Source organism: Odocoileus virginianus, chromosome 2 (genome assembly GCF_023699985.2).
Source record: "Odocoileus virginianus isolate 20LAN1187 ecotype Illinois chromosome 2, Ovbor_1.2, whole genome shotgun sequence".
Taxonomy (NCBI): domain Eukaryota; kingdom Metazoa; phylum Chordata; class Mammalia; order Artiodactyla; family Cervidae; genus Odocoileus; species Odocoileus virginianus.
In genome coordinates, this window is record NC_069675.1 from 84,084,867 (window position 1) to 84,101,789 (window position 16,923).

A 16,923-nucleotide genomic window follows, 5' to 3' on the forward strand; every position below is an offset into this window, starting at 1 on the left:
GCGGAGCACCTTGAATGGCATGCTTGGTGGGTTGACCAGCAGTCTGTGGTGTTTCCTGCCTCCCTCCCTGCTTATCTGCCCCTGAGGCTGGGTGTGGAGCCGCGGCCCTGGGGTGGGGGTTAGATCAGGGAAGGACCAGGCTGTTTTAGCTGATGTGCTTTTAGCTCAGTCTTCCATGCCCCTGAAGAGCAGGTGAGACAGAAGTCCATCGTCACCTGTCGCCGCCAGTGCTTACAGGACTCCTGCAGTGTGAATTCCTAAATAGAGATATCATGAGGAACTCTTGACTCCGCTGGGGAGGAGTGAGGATTTTGGAAATGCCACCTGGCAGACAGAAGCCTCAAGTCACTTGGAGATCTGTACTCATGAAGGTAATGAGCAGTGGTTAATGGCTCAGCGGAAACTCTGCAGGGGAAAGTACTAACATCCCTGAGGACAATCCGAGATCCCATGAGAGGGAATAAAACGTGGCAGGAAGGAACCTGGACTCTAATAAAAGTTTTTCTTTTCCGCTCTCTGTGGATGGTACTTGAAAGCCTTTCAGTGGCTTGGAGTGAAGGTGCAGGCTCTTTGGGTGTTGCTGTGCTGTCCTGAGCTAGAAGCTGTATTTCAACCAGAAAACCATAAGTAATTCTAAAATGTGTTTTTCACATTGTCTTCTCCTCATAGCAGTTAATGTGACAGCAAACATTGTGTATCCATTGCTGTGCGGGGTGCTGGGATCGCACTCATCCTAGCAGCAGCCCTGGAGGTGGGCCCTCCAGGGGATCTGTTTCCCCGGTAGCAGGTTAGTAAGAGGGGAACCTGGATGAGAACTGGGTGTGTCTGATCACACCCAGTGCCCAGGCTTTTTGTTCCTGCACTTTATTACTTAAGCATTCAGCTTTATGATAGGAGAATGTGTTGTTAAAAAGAAGTACCCTGAGTTGATTGAGGAGAGGTAATGGGAGCCAGCAGGGTCCTGAGCACAGTGCGGGTTGCTCTTCCTTAGCACAAAGACACAGATAGTTTTTATCCAAAAAGATGCAATGGCCGTTAGGCATATTATGCTTAGGATCTGAGGTTTTTAAATATTCTCAATTCTCAAAGAAAGGAAAACCTGTTACTTGCTGAGAGGCAGTAGGATGTCCAGGCCCTGTTGGATTCTGACGAATCTTTAGGACGTAGCATCATACCCTCTTGGGCTTCCCTGGTGGCTCAGTGGTAAAGAATCCGCCTGCAATGCAGGAGACCCGGGTTCGATCCCTGGGTCGGGAAGATCCCCTCGAGAAGGGCATGGCAACCCACTCCAGTATTCTTGCCAGGAAAATCCTGTGGACAGAGGAGCCTGGTGGGCTGCAGCCCACGGGGTCACAAAGCATCGGACATGCCTGAGCGACTGAGCACAGGGGCACACACATCACGCCCTCAAACCCTGTGCTTGGGACAGGGCCTAATTCAGATTCCACCATCCTGTCTAGTCACTGTAGTATCTCTTCTGGAGATTTTGAATTCTAACTTGTGTTTCCAGTCGTAAGCTGAGTCTCTGTTAAGGACCCAGTCATCCTTGAGCAAGGAAGGGAGGTTTCTTTCCCTTGTGTCAAGGGTTTCTGTCTGAAGTAGGAAGAATATGTTAATGTGGAGATGAAGACAATACAAACACACATCCCTTGGAAAATAATGCTGTTACTTTAGGTGTTGCCGTTACATCTGAATGTGTCAGAGTAAGAAGTCCACCGGTGGACTCAGGTGATGGGGCTTACACCATAAAGAGGGCTGAGGGCTGAAGAACTGATGCTTTCAAACACCGTGCCACTTACATAAAATATGTGGTTCACATTGAAATTTTGTGAGAGAAGAAGGTTGCATGAATGGTGTATTTCTTTTTCTTTACTTTTAGGTAAGAAATGAGGAAGTTGTTTGGGCAAATTAGGGCTTGCTGAATGCTGAGTCTGCCTGTGGTGTATTGTTACGATAAATATGTAGACTTGATATGGGCAGGTTTTGTCTTCTCTATGTTAGAAACAGTATGATTTAATAGAGTGTTTGGACTTGAACTTTGGAACTTGAATGGTGGAATGTTGAGTGCTCTCTACAAATATTCCACTTAACTGTCCCTACAGTCCTGGTAGTGTTAGTCATTCAGTCATATCTGACTCTTTGCAACCCCATGGACTGTAGCCCACCAGGCTCCTCTGTCCATGGAATTCTCCAGGTAAGAATACTGGAGTGGGTTGCCATTCCCTTCTCTAGGGTATCTTCCCCACCCAGAGATTGCACCCAGGTCTCCTGCGTTGCAGGCAGAGTCTTTACTGTCTGAGACACCAGGTCATTATTCACTGTACAGAGGAGACCATAGTTCCAAGAGGTGAGGTCACTCAGACCAGTAGCAAAACTAGTAATTATCCATCCTGGACATCTGTGAAATTAATTCCTGTGGTTATTGCTGATTCATGGAGATTCTTTTAAAGTTTTCTTTTTAATTAGAGAAAAAGAGATTCTCACCTTCTTACCAGATAGCATAAAGAGTCTGGGCTATTTTTTGTAGAATAGCAGGCATGTTAGAGATGTAGTGACTGGGTTTGTCTTAGTGATCATTAGAACGCACGTTGGGGTCTTTTTTAAAAGGCTTTACCTCCCAGAGAAATATTTGAATAAAAGTGATTTTATTTTCTCAATAATCTACCTTAACTTAAAATTGTTCAGTCTTTTGTAAGTTCCATGCTTGAGGCTGATACTTATTTAATTACAGAATAAGTATAGTCTTTAAAGTGCTACTTTAATGTCAGTTGACTAAGAAAAGACTTAAAGTACTTTCTGATACATTAATTTATATAGGGAAAAGACAGTGATCCCATCCTGCTTGCTGCTGCTGGCTTATTAAACAGTTCTTATTTAGAGTAGTTATGGAGAGAAAATCAGAAGATAAGAGGGCAAAATATCTGATGACTTGAAAAATGGTAGGACATTTTGCTGAAAGGATGTTATAGCAGGTGAGCCTGGGCACCTGTTTCTCTCCAAAGTGTGAGGTTTTGCTTACACTTAGTGAAACCCAGAGAAGAGATGGGATTGCTGTCTTTTCCTGGCCTGGAAATTAATCTTAGGGTATGACAGACTATGTTACTTAGCAGGACTTGCCTTGGGAAGAAGGTAACAATTTCAGGATGGGGTTGGCATGATTTGCCTTTCAAAGTTTCAAGAAGTTTCATATAGAACTCATTTTGTTGGAGCATAGCTTCATTTCAAAAGCTTCATTGTAATAAACGAATTATTAGAGAGCTGTTATTTAGAATAGTATAAGATAATAGATGATAGTATAAGATAATAGAATAAACTTTTTTCCTTAGAGAGCTTTAGAAAGTGTGCAGAGAACAGACTTAAAGACTTGAAGATAAAATCCAACGAAAAAAATGATAAAAGTTAAGAAACAAGTAGGATGGAACCCCAGAGGACAATACACAACTTTAATTACAAATAAATTACTCTCAGTAGCTAAATTGCCAGTGATATTTATTAAACACAAATGCTAAGGTGCTTTCCCATGCAATCCTTACAGCCGCCTGTGCTGTAATCCTGTATCTCAGCTTTATTGTTGAAGAAAACAGACATTCAGAGACCTAGATGCTTTCCCCAGGTTTATACAACTGGTCCCCAGCAGGCTCAGAATTTGAAACCCAATCTGTTCAGCACCAACGCCCCATGCAGCCAGCTGCTAAACTCAGTTCCCCCCTGACCTTCACAGCATGTGGATTTTCCATGGGAAACAGGCAGTGTCCTATCCATTTTATTTCGGGGTTGTTTTCCTTCATTGATAATTGGTGTGTGTGCAAGTAATATAAATTAATCTTAGTTTGAAGGCTGAATTGGGAAGCTAAAATTCTTTAATTCTAATTCTTGGGTTAGTTTGTTAATTTATCCAGACTTAGCAGCTGAGCAGTGAAGCCAGTGGGATAAATCTTCACTTCTTCCTTCATCTCCCCCCACCACCTGTATTCGCCCTCACTGAGAATGACCTTGCTTCATCAGTCTCCTCTTGGGTCGTTTGAGGCGTGAACACCTGAAAGGCGTTTGAGATCGTCCCTGGCGCGCGGTCAGCTCTCAGTGGGCGGTGGGGATGCCCTGCTGTCCTTATGTTCCTCCCGACCCCTCCAGCTCTTAGATCGCTGCTCCAGCTTCCTTAGATCGCTGCACACATCGTCTTCTTGCTGCCCTCGCTTTGACGGTCTTCACAGAATGAATTGAATCATCTTTTTCTGCTTTTCCACCTATGTGGTTTTCACCCCAAAGGGTAATGGAAGAAAGGTGAGTGATCGTCTGTGCACGTGGGAAGGGAGCTCAGCACCCTTTGTTACAACACGCAGCCCCTGAAGAGCAAAGACTGACAGGGTCCTGGTCTTCCGGTCGGGAGGGGCGCCGGGTCTCTGACTTGGAGGGTGGTTGTCCCTGGGGTCACAAAGAGTCGGACACGACTGATCGACTTGAGCGCAGCACAGCACAGGAGAACATGAAGCCTTTTATAGACTTTAGTTTTCACGGTTCTGGTTTTAGTAGCAATTAGAATGGACTGAAATTTGGATGCGTTTTTGTGGGTAATTGTCTTTTTCAGTTTAAGATTCTGTCATTACACTGACTGCCAGATACAGTCTTTGATGTTTTTAAAGCCTTTAAAACTTCATTTCTGTGTATTTATTGATTTAAGGACTATCCAATCAGATGATATTTTTAACTACAGTCCAGACGTCTGAAATCTTGATGTAAACTATTCCCTTTTCTTTTTCCTTCTGGCCAAGCGCAAAGCGTGTGGGATCTTAGTTCTCCGACCAGGGATTGAACCCATTCCCTCGGCAGGGAAAGCACCGAGTCCTAACGATTGGACCACCAGGGAATTTCTATAGAAGTCTTTGCATTTTGAACGATAAACATCCTGCTTGATACCAAGAGCCAATACCCAATTTTATTTCTATCTTTGAGTCAACTTTGGAAATTTTCTTTATTAAACACCATTAAGTGACTTCGTTATGTTTCAGAGACAGGTGTGGGAGCAGAGTTAGATTTTAGAAAGGAGCTGAACAGTTGGCCACGTGGTTTGGGGTCCTTTCTGTCATCGGTAAACAATGTGAGAAGGAAAAGGACCCAGTGCCCTCATGTATCCGTGTCTCAGTTTGTGTCTGGTCTGGTGGACACAGCTGAGCTCCTTTCTTGTCATGAATAAGGCTTTGTAAAAGAACAAACACAGCCCCTCACGACTTGTATTGTGCTTGTAACTCGTGCAGACCTTGCCGTTCCAGGCGAGAGGGCTCCTCGGCAGGGAACCCGGCAGGCCCTGTCTTCCGAGGAACAGCCGTTTTATCAGGGAGTGTAGATGACCTGCAGATCTCTAGGAAGACAGTAAGAGAGAATCTGGAGTCTCCCCATCCAGGGAGAAGCCCAAGTTAGGACCCTGGGGAGAAAGTGCCTTCACCCCAAGAGGACAGCGGCAGTGTAACGACTGGGAACAAAACAGGGGCCTCTGAGTCTTGTATGAAGATGACGTGGTGGCTGGTTTTTGCTGGTAAAGCAGCTGGTTTTATAAAAGTGTTTTAAAATTCTTCTGTTAGAGTCACAGACTCTCACAGAGCTGGTTTCCAGCCACAGGGCCAGCTCATGCTCTGAGTGAGGGCTGGCAGGCTCGTCCCGCCCGGGGACTTTTCTAGGTGTGGATATATTTCCGATTTTCTGAATCTATTTTAGAACTTGAATTTACAGCCCCCCCCCACCCCCAGAAATCATATTTCCACACAAGCCTACCAAATCCTACTTTAATTAACTGATGTTTCAGCTACTGAGGAGTGGAAATCCACAAATTTTCTCCCCACAAAGTAGCAATAAAACTGGTCAAAACCATTGTTGGGCTCTGAAAATTTACTCAAAGCAAACAGCAATTCGAGAAGCTTTTGTTTAAAAGAAAACTGATGACCTTTGAGTGAGAACAGTGGGAATGGTGGTGTTCCTGCCTGGGCTCCCCCCACCCCTCATTCCCTGGCAGAGAGTTCTCCTAGGGCAGGGCCGGCTGCAAAGACCTGCAGCTTTGGTTGACTTGCTTGGGGGTGGAAGGCATAAAACCTGAGAGGTGGCTCACAGAGGGGGCCTCTAGCTCTCCCGTCCTGAGGATTTGGTCTAACGTATAGCAGAGAGATTCTTGGCAGCGAGAGAGCCATGGGGAGACTAGAGAAGATACCGATACAACCGTGGCTGCCTGGATACTGCCTCCACATCAGGGGAAGTGTGGCGGGCCTGAAGGAGAGAGACGGCCAGAGCGGGCTTGAAACCTGCCGGACTGTTGAACGAGCTCTCAGACCCACACCTGAAACCCTCAGCAGAGGGCAGAAGCCTTACTGGTGGCAGATTCTTAAGCACAAGCCCTGACTAGCCCTTGACTGACCACTGAGATTACAGACACAGGGGAGACTCTGAGAGTAAGGCTGAAAAATAAAACCGTGAGTTTAAAAATCGGAGGGGAGGTGTCAGCCGCTGTGTACCATGGGTGGAAGAGATGGAACAGAACCAGCACGCTCCAGAATCACTGCAAACAGTGACTGCAGCCATGAAATTAAAAGACACTTGCTCCTTGGAAGGAAAACTGTGACAGACCTCGTGCGTGCTTAATCGCTCAGTCGTGTCCCATTTTTGGCAACCCCCATGGACTGTAACCTGCCAGGCTATTCTGTCCATGGGATTCTCTAGGCAAGAATACTGGAGTGGATGGCCATTCCCTTCTCCAGGGGATTTTCCCCATTCAGGAATTGAGCCTGGGTCTCCTCATTGCAGGCAGATTCTTTACCATCTGAGCCACCAGGGAAGCCCATGACAAACCTAGACAGTATATTAAAAAGCAGAGACATTACTTGGGCAACAAAGGTCCGTCTAGTCAAAGCTACGGTTTTTCCTGTAGTCATGTACAGATGTGAGAGTTGGACCATGAAGAAAACTGAGCCCCGAAGAATTGATGCTTTCAAATTGTGTTGCCGGAGAACACTCTTCAGAGTCCCTCGGACTGCAAGGAGATCAAACTAGTCACTCCTAAAGGAAATCAACCCTGAATATTCACTGGAAGGACTGATGCTGAAGCTGAAGCCCCAGTACTTCGGCCACCTGATGTGAAGAGCTGACTCATTGGAAAAAACTCTGATGCTGGGAAAGACTGAGGGCAAAAGGAGTAGGGGACAACAGAGGATGAGATTGTTGGTTGGCATCACTGACTCAATGAACATGAATCTGAGCAAACACTTACATATGGTAATAGTAGCACAAAGGACACATTAAAAAATGAAGCTGTATTGGAGCAAGCTTGCTGTTTTATTAGAATTAAGTCAGCGTTGATCTGAGCTAGGTTTCTGGCCCGAGTGGCCAGGTGGACTATGCTATGTAGGAAATGGGGTGGCTGGGGAGAGGCAGTTTACTGGGAAGGGGGGCTTTCTTTGCATGTTAAATTTGAGAGGCCTCATTAAATATTCATGTGGGAACAGCAGTCAGACAAGTGTGGTGTTCAGGGTAGAGGCTTTCAAGCCTTCAATACAATGATATTAAGAAACAAATGTGTCTGGAAAAGAGAAGAGGGCTGAGGCTTAATTTACCAACTGGTCTGGAGTCTCCAGCTAGGAAGAGACCAAGCCAACTTTCCAGCCCAAGCCAGTTTGGACTCCAGAGTCGACTTCTGTGTTTTCTTGTTATGCCCTAATTTACAAACCTGGCTTTTTCTCCTTAGTTTCTGCTGCTGATATAGTATGAGATATTTTTTAGTTTCTCCTTAGAAACCTCAGCATTGCTGTCACATCTCCATCTTAACTCAGAACTTGTTTCTTCCTGCTACATAACTGCTCCTCTGACTCCCAGCCTTATCTCTTACCATCCATCCTGTGTATGGGTTAAGTCTCTATTACTTGCCTAAGAACTGTTTCACTACATCACTCATTGCTTAAAAATCTTTGAACGCCTGCAGGAGAATAGCCAGAAGTACTCAAGACACTCATGGCCCTTTCGAATACCCTGAACCCTATTTTATGCACTAACTTATTTCCTGTAGTTTCTCCCATTTTTCACTGGTACGTGTCAGGCTGGCCAGTCCTGGCTCTGGGCATGTAGCCTCACAGGGAGGCATCATTTCCTCTGTGTCGCTCCTGTTCTGTATTTGTGGCTACATCTACATCATCGTCGTCCTGGGAGGAGCCCTCAGTTACTTCCCTGGCCTGCAATGAACATCTTTTCACACTGCTTCTGTTCTGTTCTGCCACTTTACAGAATGCCTTCTCTTTGTCAAGCTCAGTGCCAGGCTCTCATAGACTCAGACGTCTGAAATTTTGAAGGAGTGCCGTCTAGGGAAGGATACAACATCTAAGAGAACAGTTTTCACAAGATACGATAAAGATGCTCTAAATAGACATAGTGAGACAGGGGTGACTGGCATCTCAATAGCTAATCCTGGAAAAACCCAGCACTGTCACTCACCGTTGGCTGTCAGACGCTGTGGCTGTGCTCCCTGGCTTGATGTCAGGTTCCCGCAATGGAGAAGTCGTATCTCACTGCTCTTTCTGTTCCTTCTATAAAAGGCAAGTGTGTTGAGTTAAAGTGACATCTTTAACAGGCAAAACTCTCAGAAGAGATAAGGCATGTGATTTCAAAATGTGAAGAGTGGCTACTGTATATCTTTACGAGAATGTGTTTATAAATGTGATAATGGAAGAGGGCGTCTCTGGTGGCTCAGTGGTAAAGAATCCACCTGCCAATGCAGGAGATACAGGTTTGATCCCTAGGTTGGGAAGATCCCCTGGAGAAGGAAATGGCAACCCACACCAGTATTCTTGATGGGAAAAATCCCATGGACAGAGGAGCCTGGTGGGCTGAGGTCCAGGTGAAAGGGAAGTCGCTCAGTTGTGTCTGACTCTTTGTGACCCCATGGGCTGTGGCCTGCCAGGCTCCTCTGTCCATGGGATTTTCCAGGCAAGTATACTGGGGTGGGTTGCCATTTCCTTCTCCAGAGGATCTTCTTGACCCAAGGGTCGAACCTGGGTGTCCCACATTGCAAGCAGACTCTTTACTGTCTGAGCCACCAGGTGGTTCCGGGCTGTAGTCCAAGGGGTCCCAAGATGTCAGACATGACTTGGCAGCTAAAGAACAATAGTGGAAGGAGCCTTTCAACTTGGCTTAAGACTTCACCTAGTTAGATAGTTGATACTCACCTGTTGGTTACCTGAGGATAAACTTAACCTTTGGTCCTAATACCTTAGCAGAAACAAAGTATCTTAGAATGTGTTACTGTGTACAAAGTAAAAAGAGCAAGAAATGTTAAGGATTGCTTTACTAAAATTCCATTAAGTTGATAGCTGGACTTTTAGAATAAAATGCAAATACTATCAAAAAGATTTTAGAAAACTGATGTTTTAATCATGGTTATAAGACTAAATTTTGAGGCTTCCAGTAATTGTAGTAGATTCAACACACACGTTTATCTGAAACTCAAAGAGACAGAAGCTGGAACCTAAGTGCTGGCGAGGATGGTGCTATTGAGGATGGGCCAGTCTGTCCTGCCAGGTCCAGGATGGGTCAGGAAGTGGCATCTGGGGAGCAGAGCCTGTGTGCAGGGTATGCAGCTGCAGGCGGCTTGGTCCTGGTGATGCATGCTGGACCCTTTGAAACTATGCCTGTGTTACTTTCATAAAAGTAGACTGAGATGAAAGAAGGGCCAAACTCACTCTGGGTTGCTGGTTTTAAAATAACAGCCTCATTCTCAGTTATGCCACCCCATAGAAAACGAATTCTTCAGGTTGCCTCACGCATGATAGCCACTAACTATAAATGAACAGACTTGATTAATCATAAATTTTTAAATAGGAAATGAACAGTTTATAAGCAGTCAGTCTTTCCAGGTCCCTGCTGACTTTATCAGACTTAAGGTCCTATTTTGAAATATACCCAGAAATAGAACACTCAGCTTTCATTTTATTTCATTCGCCTGTAGGTCCCAACTGTCTTCATGCCTAATAGTTGTGTTCGTATTCACATGACTGTTGTGTTTGTATTTAAAGGCATGGGACTGGATGAAATCTTTTTGGAAACAGATATAAACGGAGAAGAGGAGTGAACCCTAGAGTCCCAGGTTGAGAAGGAATCTGCAGAGGAGATTATAAAATTTGTTTCCAAATAATTTTAAAATCAACTTTCTTTAGGTAAAAATTACCTTAAACAAAGTAGAACCACTGGCTCAGTGAGTTTTGACAAATGTCCAGACCTCTATCACCACCCCCCAAATCCAGGCACAGGATACTTCATTCATCCCCCAAGGTTCCCACATTCTCTTTGTAATCTTTATAGCCCAGCCCCCTGCACCCCGCTTGCTCTCTGCTTTTTGTACCACCTTTGATCAGTTTATCTGTTTTAGAATTTCATGTAAATCGAACTGTATAGTAAGTCAGGCTTCCCAGGAGGAAATCCCATGGACAGAGGAGCCCGGTGGGTTACGACCGTGGGGTCCCAAGAGTTGGACACAACCAGGCAACCAAGCCCACACCACAGTTAGCCCTCAGATGTGTTGACCTTTCCTGAATTGGGGCTGCACCCAAAGCCCCCTGAACTTGAGCACCCTGAAAGTGATGAGTTTCATTTGACTTCACATTAACACAACGGCTCACTTATTAGTTTTTGCCTTTCTCTCCATCAAGATTTTGAACCTTTTGGTGATGTTGCCTGTTTTCCTCTTTTTCAGTTCTCGGCATTTCAAGCCCATTAATTCCCATAGTCCCTGAGCACTTTGCTTTTCCCTGAACAATTTCCACTTCATATCTAATGTCTAGAGAATGGGTATTTTAGATGTGGTTTCTCTTTTTAAAATGGGGCAGTAATTCAACACTTATATTTGAATGAATAATAGAATGTTCTCTCTGGAACTCTTCAAATCTTGTTGATTTCATTTTGTTATAAAGGATGATAGTATCAGGATGCTTTTAAAACTGCACAGAGCAGAAATCCCAACTCATAGTGGTGTAATGGTATAAGTCATAGTGGTATAATGGTAACCAGTGCAGAGAGATTCACTTTTCCAGGGAAAGGTCACGAGGCGAGGCAGTTCTTGTTGATTAACTCAGCAACTCTGTTTTTATGAGGGCATCAGAAAGTTCTGTATTTTGTTTTATTTAGCTTTTCTGCTTCACCATCTCACCAGATTGTCTGTAGGCTAGCTGGGCTTAATCGACATAGCAGTAGCAGGGGTCCTGTGTTGTACTCTGCTTAGTTGCTTAGCTATGTCCCAACTCCTTGCAACCCCAGGGGCTGTAGCCCACCAGACTCCTCTGTCCAAGGGGATTCTCCAGACAAGAATACTGGAGTGTGTTGACATGCCCTCCTCAGCAAGTGTCCTACTTGCTATTTAAGGAGATAGCCTTTCTAAAAGCTCTGTGTCTTGTTTCACTGACAGTACTTAAGTTTCACACCCACCTGTAAACTGTCAGTTGCAGGGAGTATGAGACCACTTGACAAATCAGAGGCTTTCCCTGTCACCCTTCCCTGTAGCCTAATTCAAAAGATAACAGTGAAAATGTGGTGCGCTTTGGTATCGCTTTGGAATGCATTTCAGTTCTGGATAATAGGAAAAAACCCAGCACCTCAGATTTTTCTGGACTTAGGTTATTCAGAGCCAGTGTAGCTGCTCAACAGTGTTTATTAAAGAGTCAGGTTTCTTTCTTGTTTTGCAGTTCTGTCCTTCACCTGTTAGCTCACTACTTCAGGGATGCAGGGTGGTTGCTGCTACAGCCATCAGATCCTTTTTCTGCATAGAAGGAATTCATACCATGCCAGCTACATGTATCCCTTCTTTTTTCTTTGATTCTGCAGAATGCTTTCATTGATTTTTGACAAACTCATAACTAATCCATGATCGCAATTCAATTATGAGTTGACAGAATTAGACCACAGATTTTCCCGGTTCAGTGAAGAAGTTGCTTACATCATGGGCAAACAAATGTGGTTCAGCTAATGAATGTTTGTTGATATTTTTGTTTACGTAAATGAGTAAGTTGAAAGTAAAACACTAAAGGTACAGGTTGACACTTTTCTCTTTTTGTCCATAATGTGAGTAAGAGCAACTTCTATGCTGAAGTGAATAATAGTTTTTGAATGCTAGAAGAATAAGATTTTCTGGGTTTTTTTTTTGAGCGGGGGGCTATTCACAATGTCATAGCTGCAGGTCATGACATACTTTTAAAAGTTTAGTGTCTATTATTAGCATTCTCTTCATTGCTTCTGTTTAGGGTCAGCAAACTTCTTTCATAAAGAGCCAGATATAGTATTTTAGGCTTTGAGGGCCTTGTAGATGCTGCTGCAACTGTTCAGCTCAGGTGTTCTGAGGCCAAAGCAGCCATAAGCAGTATACATGTAAATGGCCTTGAGTGGTCAAACAAAATTTGACTGACGGAAGCAAAGCAGGGAGTGAGATTTATCCTACAGGCTTTGGTTTGATTATCTCTGGTTTGAATAATCCATTTGTTTGTTCAGGCAAGTCGTGTCTGACTCTTTGTGACCCCATGGACTGCAGCACTCCAGGCTTCCCTGTCCTTCAGTATCTCCTGGAGTTTGCTCAAATTCATGTTCATTGAATAATCTATAGTGTTTGCCAATTACCAAGGTGTAAATACTTCTACACCACTTAGTTTGGCTTCCTGTATTGAATCATTTTTGCATTTACCCAATAAACACTGCTTGGTCAAGCTATCTTAAGTTATAATTAGTTTTAGTGTGCTAAACTCTTATTAAAGATTATTTCAGTTATCTAGTGCAGACGTCTTTGCTCAGGAATAATCCAAGTGTATCAGAATTACCTATTTGTCTGAAGTATGAAAGGACCCTTTCCTAAAACCTCCTGAATGGCCTATTTGAGAAGTTCAATGTTTTAAATTAATCAACTACATTGGGTTTTTTTCTTCTATTGATTTCTTCTGTGTTATGTATGTTTAGAAAGTCCTTCACCAATTTGAGGACATTTGAATACTTATTCACAGCCCGTATGTGTTTTAGTATTATACTGTATATTTAATTCTTTTATTCGTCTAGGATTGTTTCAATGAAGGTACAGCTCCATTCACCCACCCAAATTGTTTAACTCATTAGGTGATAATCCATTCACTCCTGCTAATATGCATTACATATTATATGTATGTAATATGTATTACATATGTGATATGCATTACAGCCTTCATTTTACACAGTGGTATATATTCTAGAGTCTGTGAATTTCTGTTCTCTTGATATGTAAATTAGTTCTCCCAGATGATGTTTTAAATCCTTTTTTACAAATAATTAATTTATGACTGTGCTGGTTCTTTGTTGTTGTTATGCCCGGGCTTTCTCTAGTTTCAGCAAGTGTGTGGGGGGGGTTGGGGGGGTGGTGGGGGGTGTGGAGAGTACTCTCTAGTTGTGGTATGCGAGCTTCTTATTGTGGTGGCATCTCTTGTTGCAGAGCCCAGGCTCTAGAGCGTGGGTTCACTAGTTGCAACACGTGGGTTTAGTTGCCCTGCAGGAAGTGGAATCTTTCCTGACCAGGGATTGGACCCATGTCCCTTGCATTGATGGGTGGATTCTTAACCACTGGACCACCAGGGAAATCCTAGTGTTTTTAATTATTGTAGCTCTCTCCCATACATCTTAAGACTGAAAATTATTAAACATTTATGTTTATAAAATGTGAGTAAATACCACCTGCTGCACACTGTTTATGATTTTAGATGATTGAGGACAAGTCTTAAAAAAACTCTTAAGAACTTGTTTGATGTGTGTTTCAGCCAAATATTTTCACACTAGATTTTGTTTTCTAAAAGAAGGAAAAATAAATAGATACCAGTACTTACCATATTCAGTTTTATGTTGTAAGCATGACTTTCAGATACATAATCTGTTATATGGAGGTTTTTCAGAAGGAAAAAATGAATAAAGGTAGGAACTAAATGTGTTTGCCGTTGAAAATGGTACAAAATTTAAGGAAACTGAAGCAGACACTAGTAAAGAGTTTTTACAGTTTATCAAAGAAAGCCATTTGTGGAGTAGATCTAGTGATGTTTACAGTTTTTGAACCATATCATATAGTTAATATGTTAGTTTAAAATGTATTTTTTTTAACAAAATGAATCTTTTTATTTCACTAATCTAGCTTGTTTTTGTTTTCCAGATATTGTTTCGTGTTTGCTTTGGGATACCTCACAGTATGCCAAATCACTAGAGTCTATATCTTTGATTATGGACAATATTCTGCTGATTTTTCAGGGTAAGATGAAAACTTTGATTCAGAAGTCTGTTTATCTATTCTAACATGTTGGTTAAAAGACAAAATATAGTTCCATTTAGTAGTTCAAATGAAAAACTTTTTTCGTTTAAAATTCTTTTTGTAAATTTAACATTTTTCTTCTTTGAAAGTGGTCTTTTATAGTGATGTGTAAGTCACAAAAATAACATTTTTTTAATTGACTTTTGTAAAATTTCTAAATATATGGGAATAACATTTGTTGTATGACATGCTGATATTGAAAGCATTTTCTAATTCTGGGCTTCCCTGGTGGATCAGACGGTAAAGCGTGTGCCTGTAATGCAGAAAACCTGGGTCCAATCCCTGGGTCAGGAAGATCCCCTGGGGAAGGAAATGACAACCCACTCCAGTGTTCTTGCCCAGAGAATCCCAGGGACGGGGGAGCCTGGTGGGCTGCTGTCTGTGGGGTCATACAGAGTCAGACATGACTGAAGCAACTTAGCAGCAGCAGCAGCAATAACTATTGAAAATCAGCCCCTCTGAGCCTGCTTCCTTGCTACCCGTCTTTTCTTCTTCTCCCTCCCTGTCTCTCCTCCTCCTTCCCTTGCTTCCTCCCTCCCTCTCTCTCTTCCTTCTTCCCTTGCTTCCTCCCTCCCTTCTTGGAATCCCTTTTGTACAGTGTTTCACCAACTGCTGTGTAACATCTGATAGCTTGTTCTTGCTTCTTAACACACTGTGGGACTGTCTTTGGATGCAAGTCCTCGGACTAGCTTTGTCAGTCTGAATTTCCATGAGAATGCACTTGAACATGTGTTTTTCTTTTATGCATTTCACATCTATGAAATGTTTTACATTCTAATATTCAGTATTCTAGTGAGTGGTAGAAATAACTTCAGGCTTTGTTTTTCTTCAGAGGAAATTTAATCCTTCCTTGGTTCTGAAAGGGTCTTTTGCCTGTAACAGAACTGATTGAATGTCTCTTATGAGATAAATGCAATCCAAGTCCTTAAAAATGAACTTCTTCCCCGTCTTTATAGAGGGACACCTGCTAACATCTGCGTACTGGGTGGGGAAGTTGAAGATAAAACTCTACGGTGTATATGTCAAGCCTGACAGCTTTATTTGTTGAAAAAGACACAGAAGACCTGCTTTTAAGTAGGCCTTGAGTTATCTCTACAGGATAAATAAGGACCAGTAAATTCAACTGAAGGATAAGTAAGTGGAAAAAAGAAAATGAAACAAATCATGGCATCTGCGAATAAATTGTTGAACACTAGAAAAGAGCCACCGTTGTGTGAGCTTAAAGAAAAGTCACTGTTATAAAACAGGAGAATTTCAGAAGATAAATTACCTTTTTCTTCTTAGTGATATCAAAGTGGATTTTACTTTTGTTAAACAGATTTTAAAACCACTTGGATAAAAGACTATATCTAAAAGAACAAATAAAACCAAGACAAAGCAAAATATTAAATACACTAAAAAACTAGTTAGTCAAATTAGCAATATATTGAATAGAATTCAGAAATAACCGGACATACAGAAGAAGAGAATAGATGTTGGCTATGAGCCTATAAAGGACTTCCCTGGTGGCTCAGATGGTAAAGCGTCTGCCTACAATGCGGGAAATCTGGTTTCAATCCCTGGGTCAGGAAGATCTTCTGGAGAAGGAAATGGCAACCCATTTCAGTATTCTTGCCTGGAAAATCCCATGAACAGAGGAACCTGGTAGGCTACAGTTCATGGGGTCGCAAAGAGTCAGACATGACTGAGCGACTTCACTTTCACTATCAACTTATAAACAACAGGAATTCTTAAAGCAAAAAGCTATTAAGCAGAATCAGTAGGTGTATTGGGCCACCTTGAATCTTGATGAACTTAGATAGCCTAGGTCACATGCTGTCATCTTAGTGTAATGAAAATAGGAACTAGCTACGTGTATTTTTAAACTGCCACATTTACTAAGTAGTTTAACGTAGCAGATTTCAGTTTATTAATAAGAATTGGTAGAAGTACAAATTCTGTGATCCAGTGTTCACTGGAGCCTCATAACCCCTTCTTCGTTTTTATCTTAGTCATTACCTTTTTTATTTCCCTTATCTGCTATTCTAAACTCTCGTCACTCTCTAGCTAGGGGTGGGCTAACCACTAATGAAGCACATTGCTCTTGTGACTTTACATAAAGCAAGTTTATTTCTCATTCACACCAGCCCACTGAGGAGGGGGCCTCTGCTCCCCACAATCATTCAAGGAACCAGGCTCCTTTCTTGTGGCCCCACCTACTTCAGGTTCTCTAGAATCCTCTTGATTAAATCGAGGGAATGGTGTGTCCCGTAGTGAGCTGAGCGCAGAGAGAGCATGCCTGCCCTCCACTTTTTCTCTCATTCTGTTGGAAAAAACTAGTTACATGACCCCACAATTTAGAGGATAGTGTACATTAAGAACACTAAGATAGGATCTTAAGTATTTTACTAAAATAAAAATTTTTCACTTGAATATAATTTAAAAATATTTGAGTGTGTCGAAGAAATATAGCATTTTACAGATGGACAACCTGATGTAAAACTCCCAGTTTAATATGTAATTTTTATCCACTAGGAGAAAACATGTGAGCATCATCAGTGTACTGGTGCAAAGACAGAGACAAATCAGCTCAAGGAGACCATTGTGGCCGAACTAAGTTA

The 16,923-nt window shown here is 42.6% G+C and overlaps 1 protein-coding gene across 2 annotated transcripts in view; it reads left to right on the forward strand.

The window, feature by feature from the left end:
* MBOAT2 (membrane bound O-acyltransferase domain containing 2) overlaps positions 1-16,923 on the forward strand; it is a 102,858-nt gene that overhangs the window by 54,976 nt on the left and 30,959 nt on the right. For both annotated transcript variants that reach the window (XM_020912046.2, XM_070451901.1), the window contains one exon: positions 14,168-14,263. In XM_020912046.2, coding sequence (XP_020767705.2) covers positions 14,168-14,263 — 96 coding nt within the window. The remainder of the gene's footprint in view (positions 1-14,167; positions 14,264-16,923) is intronic.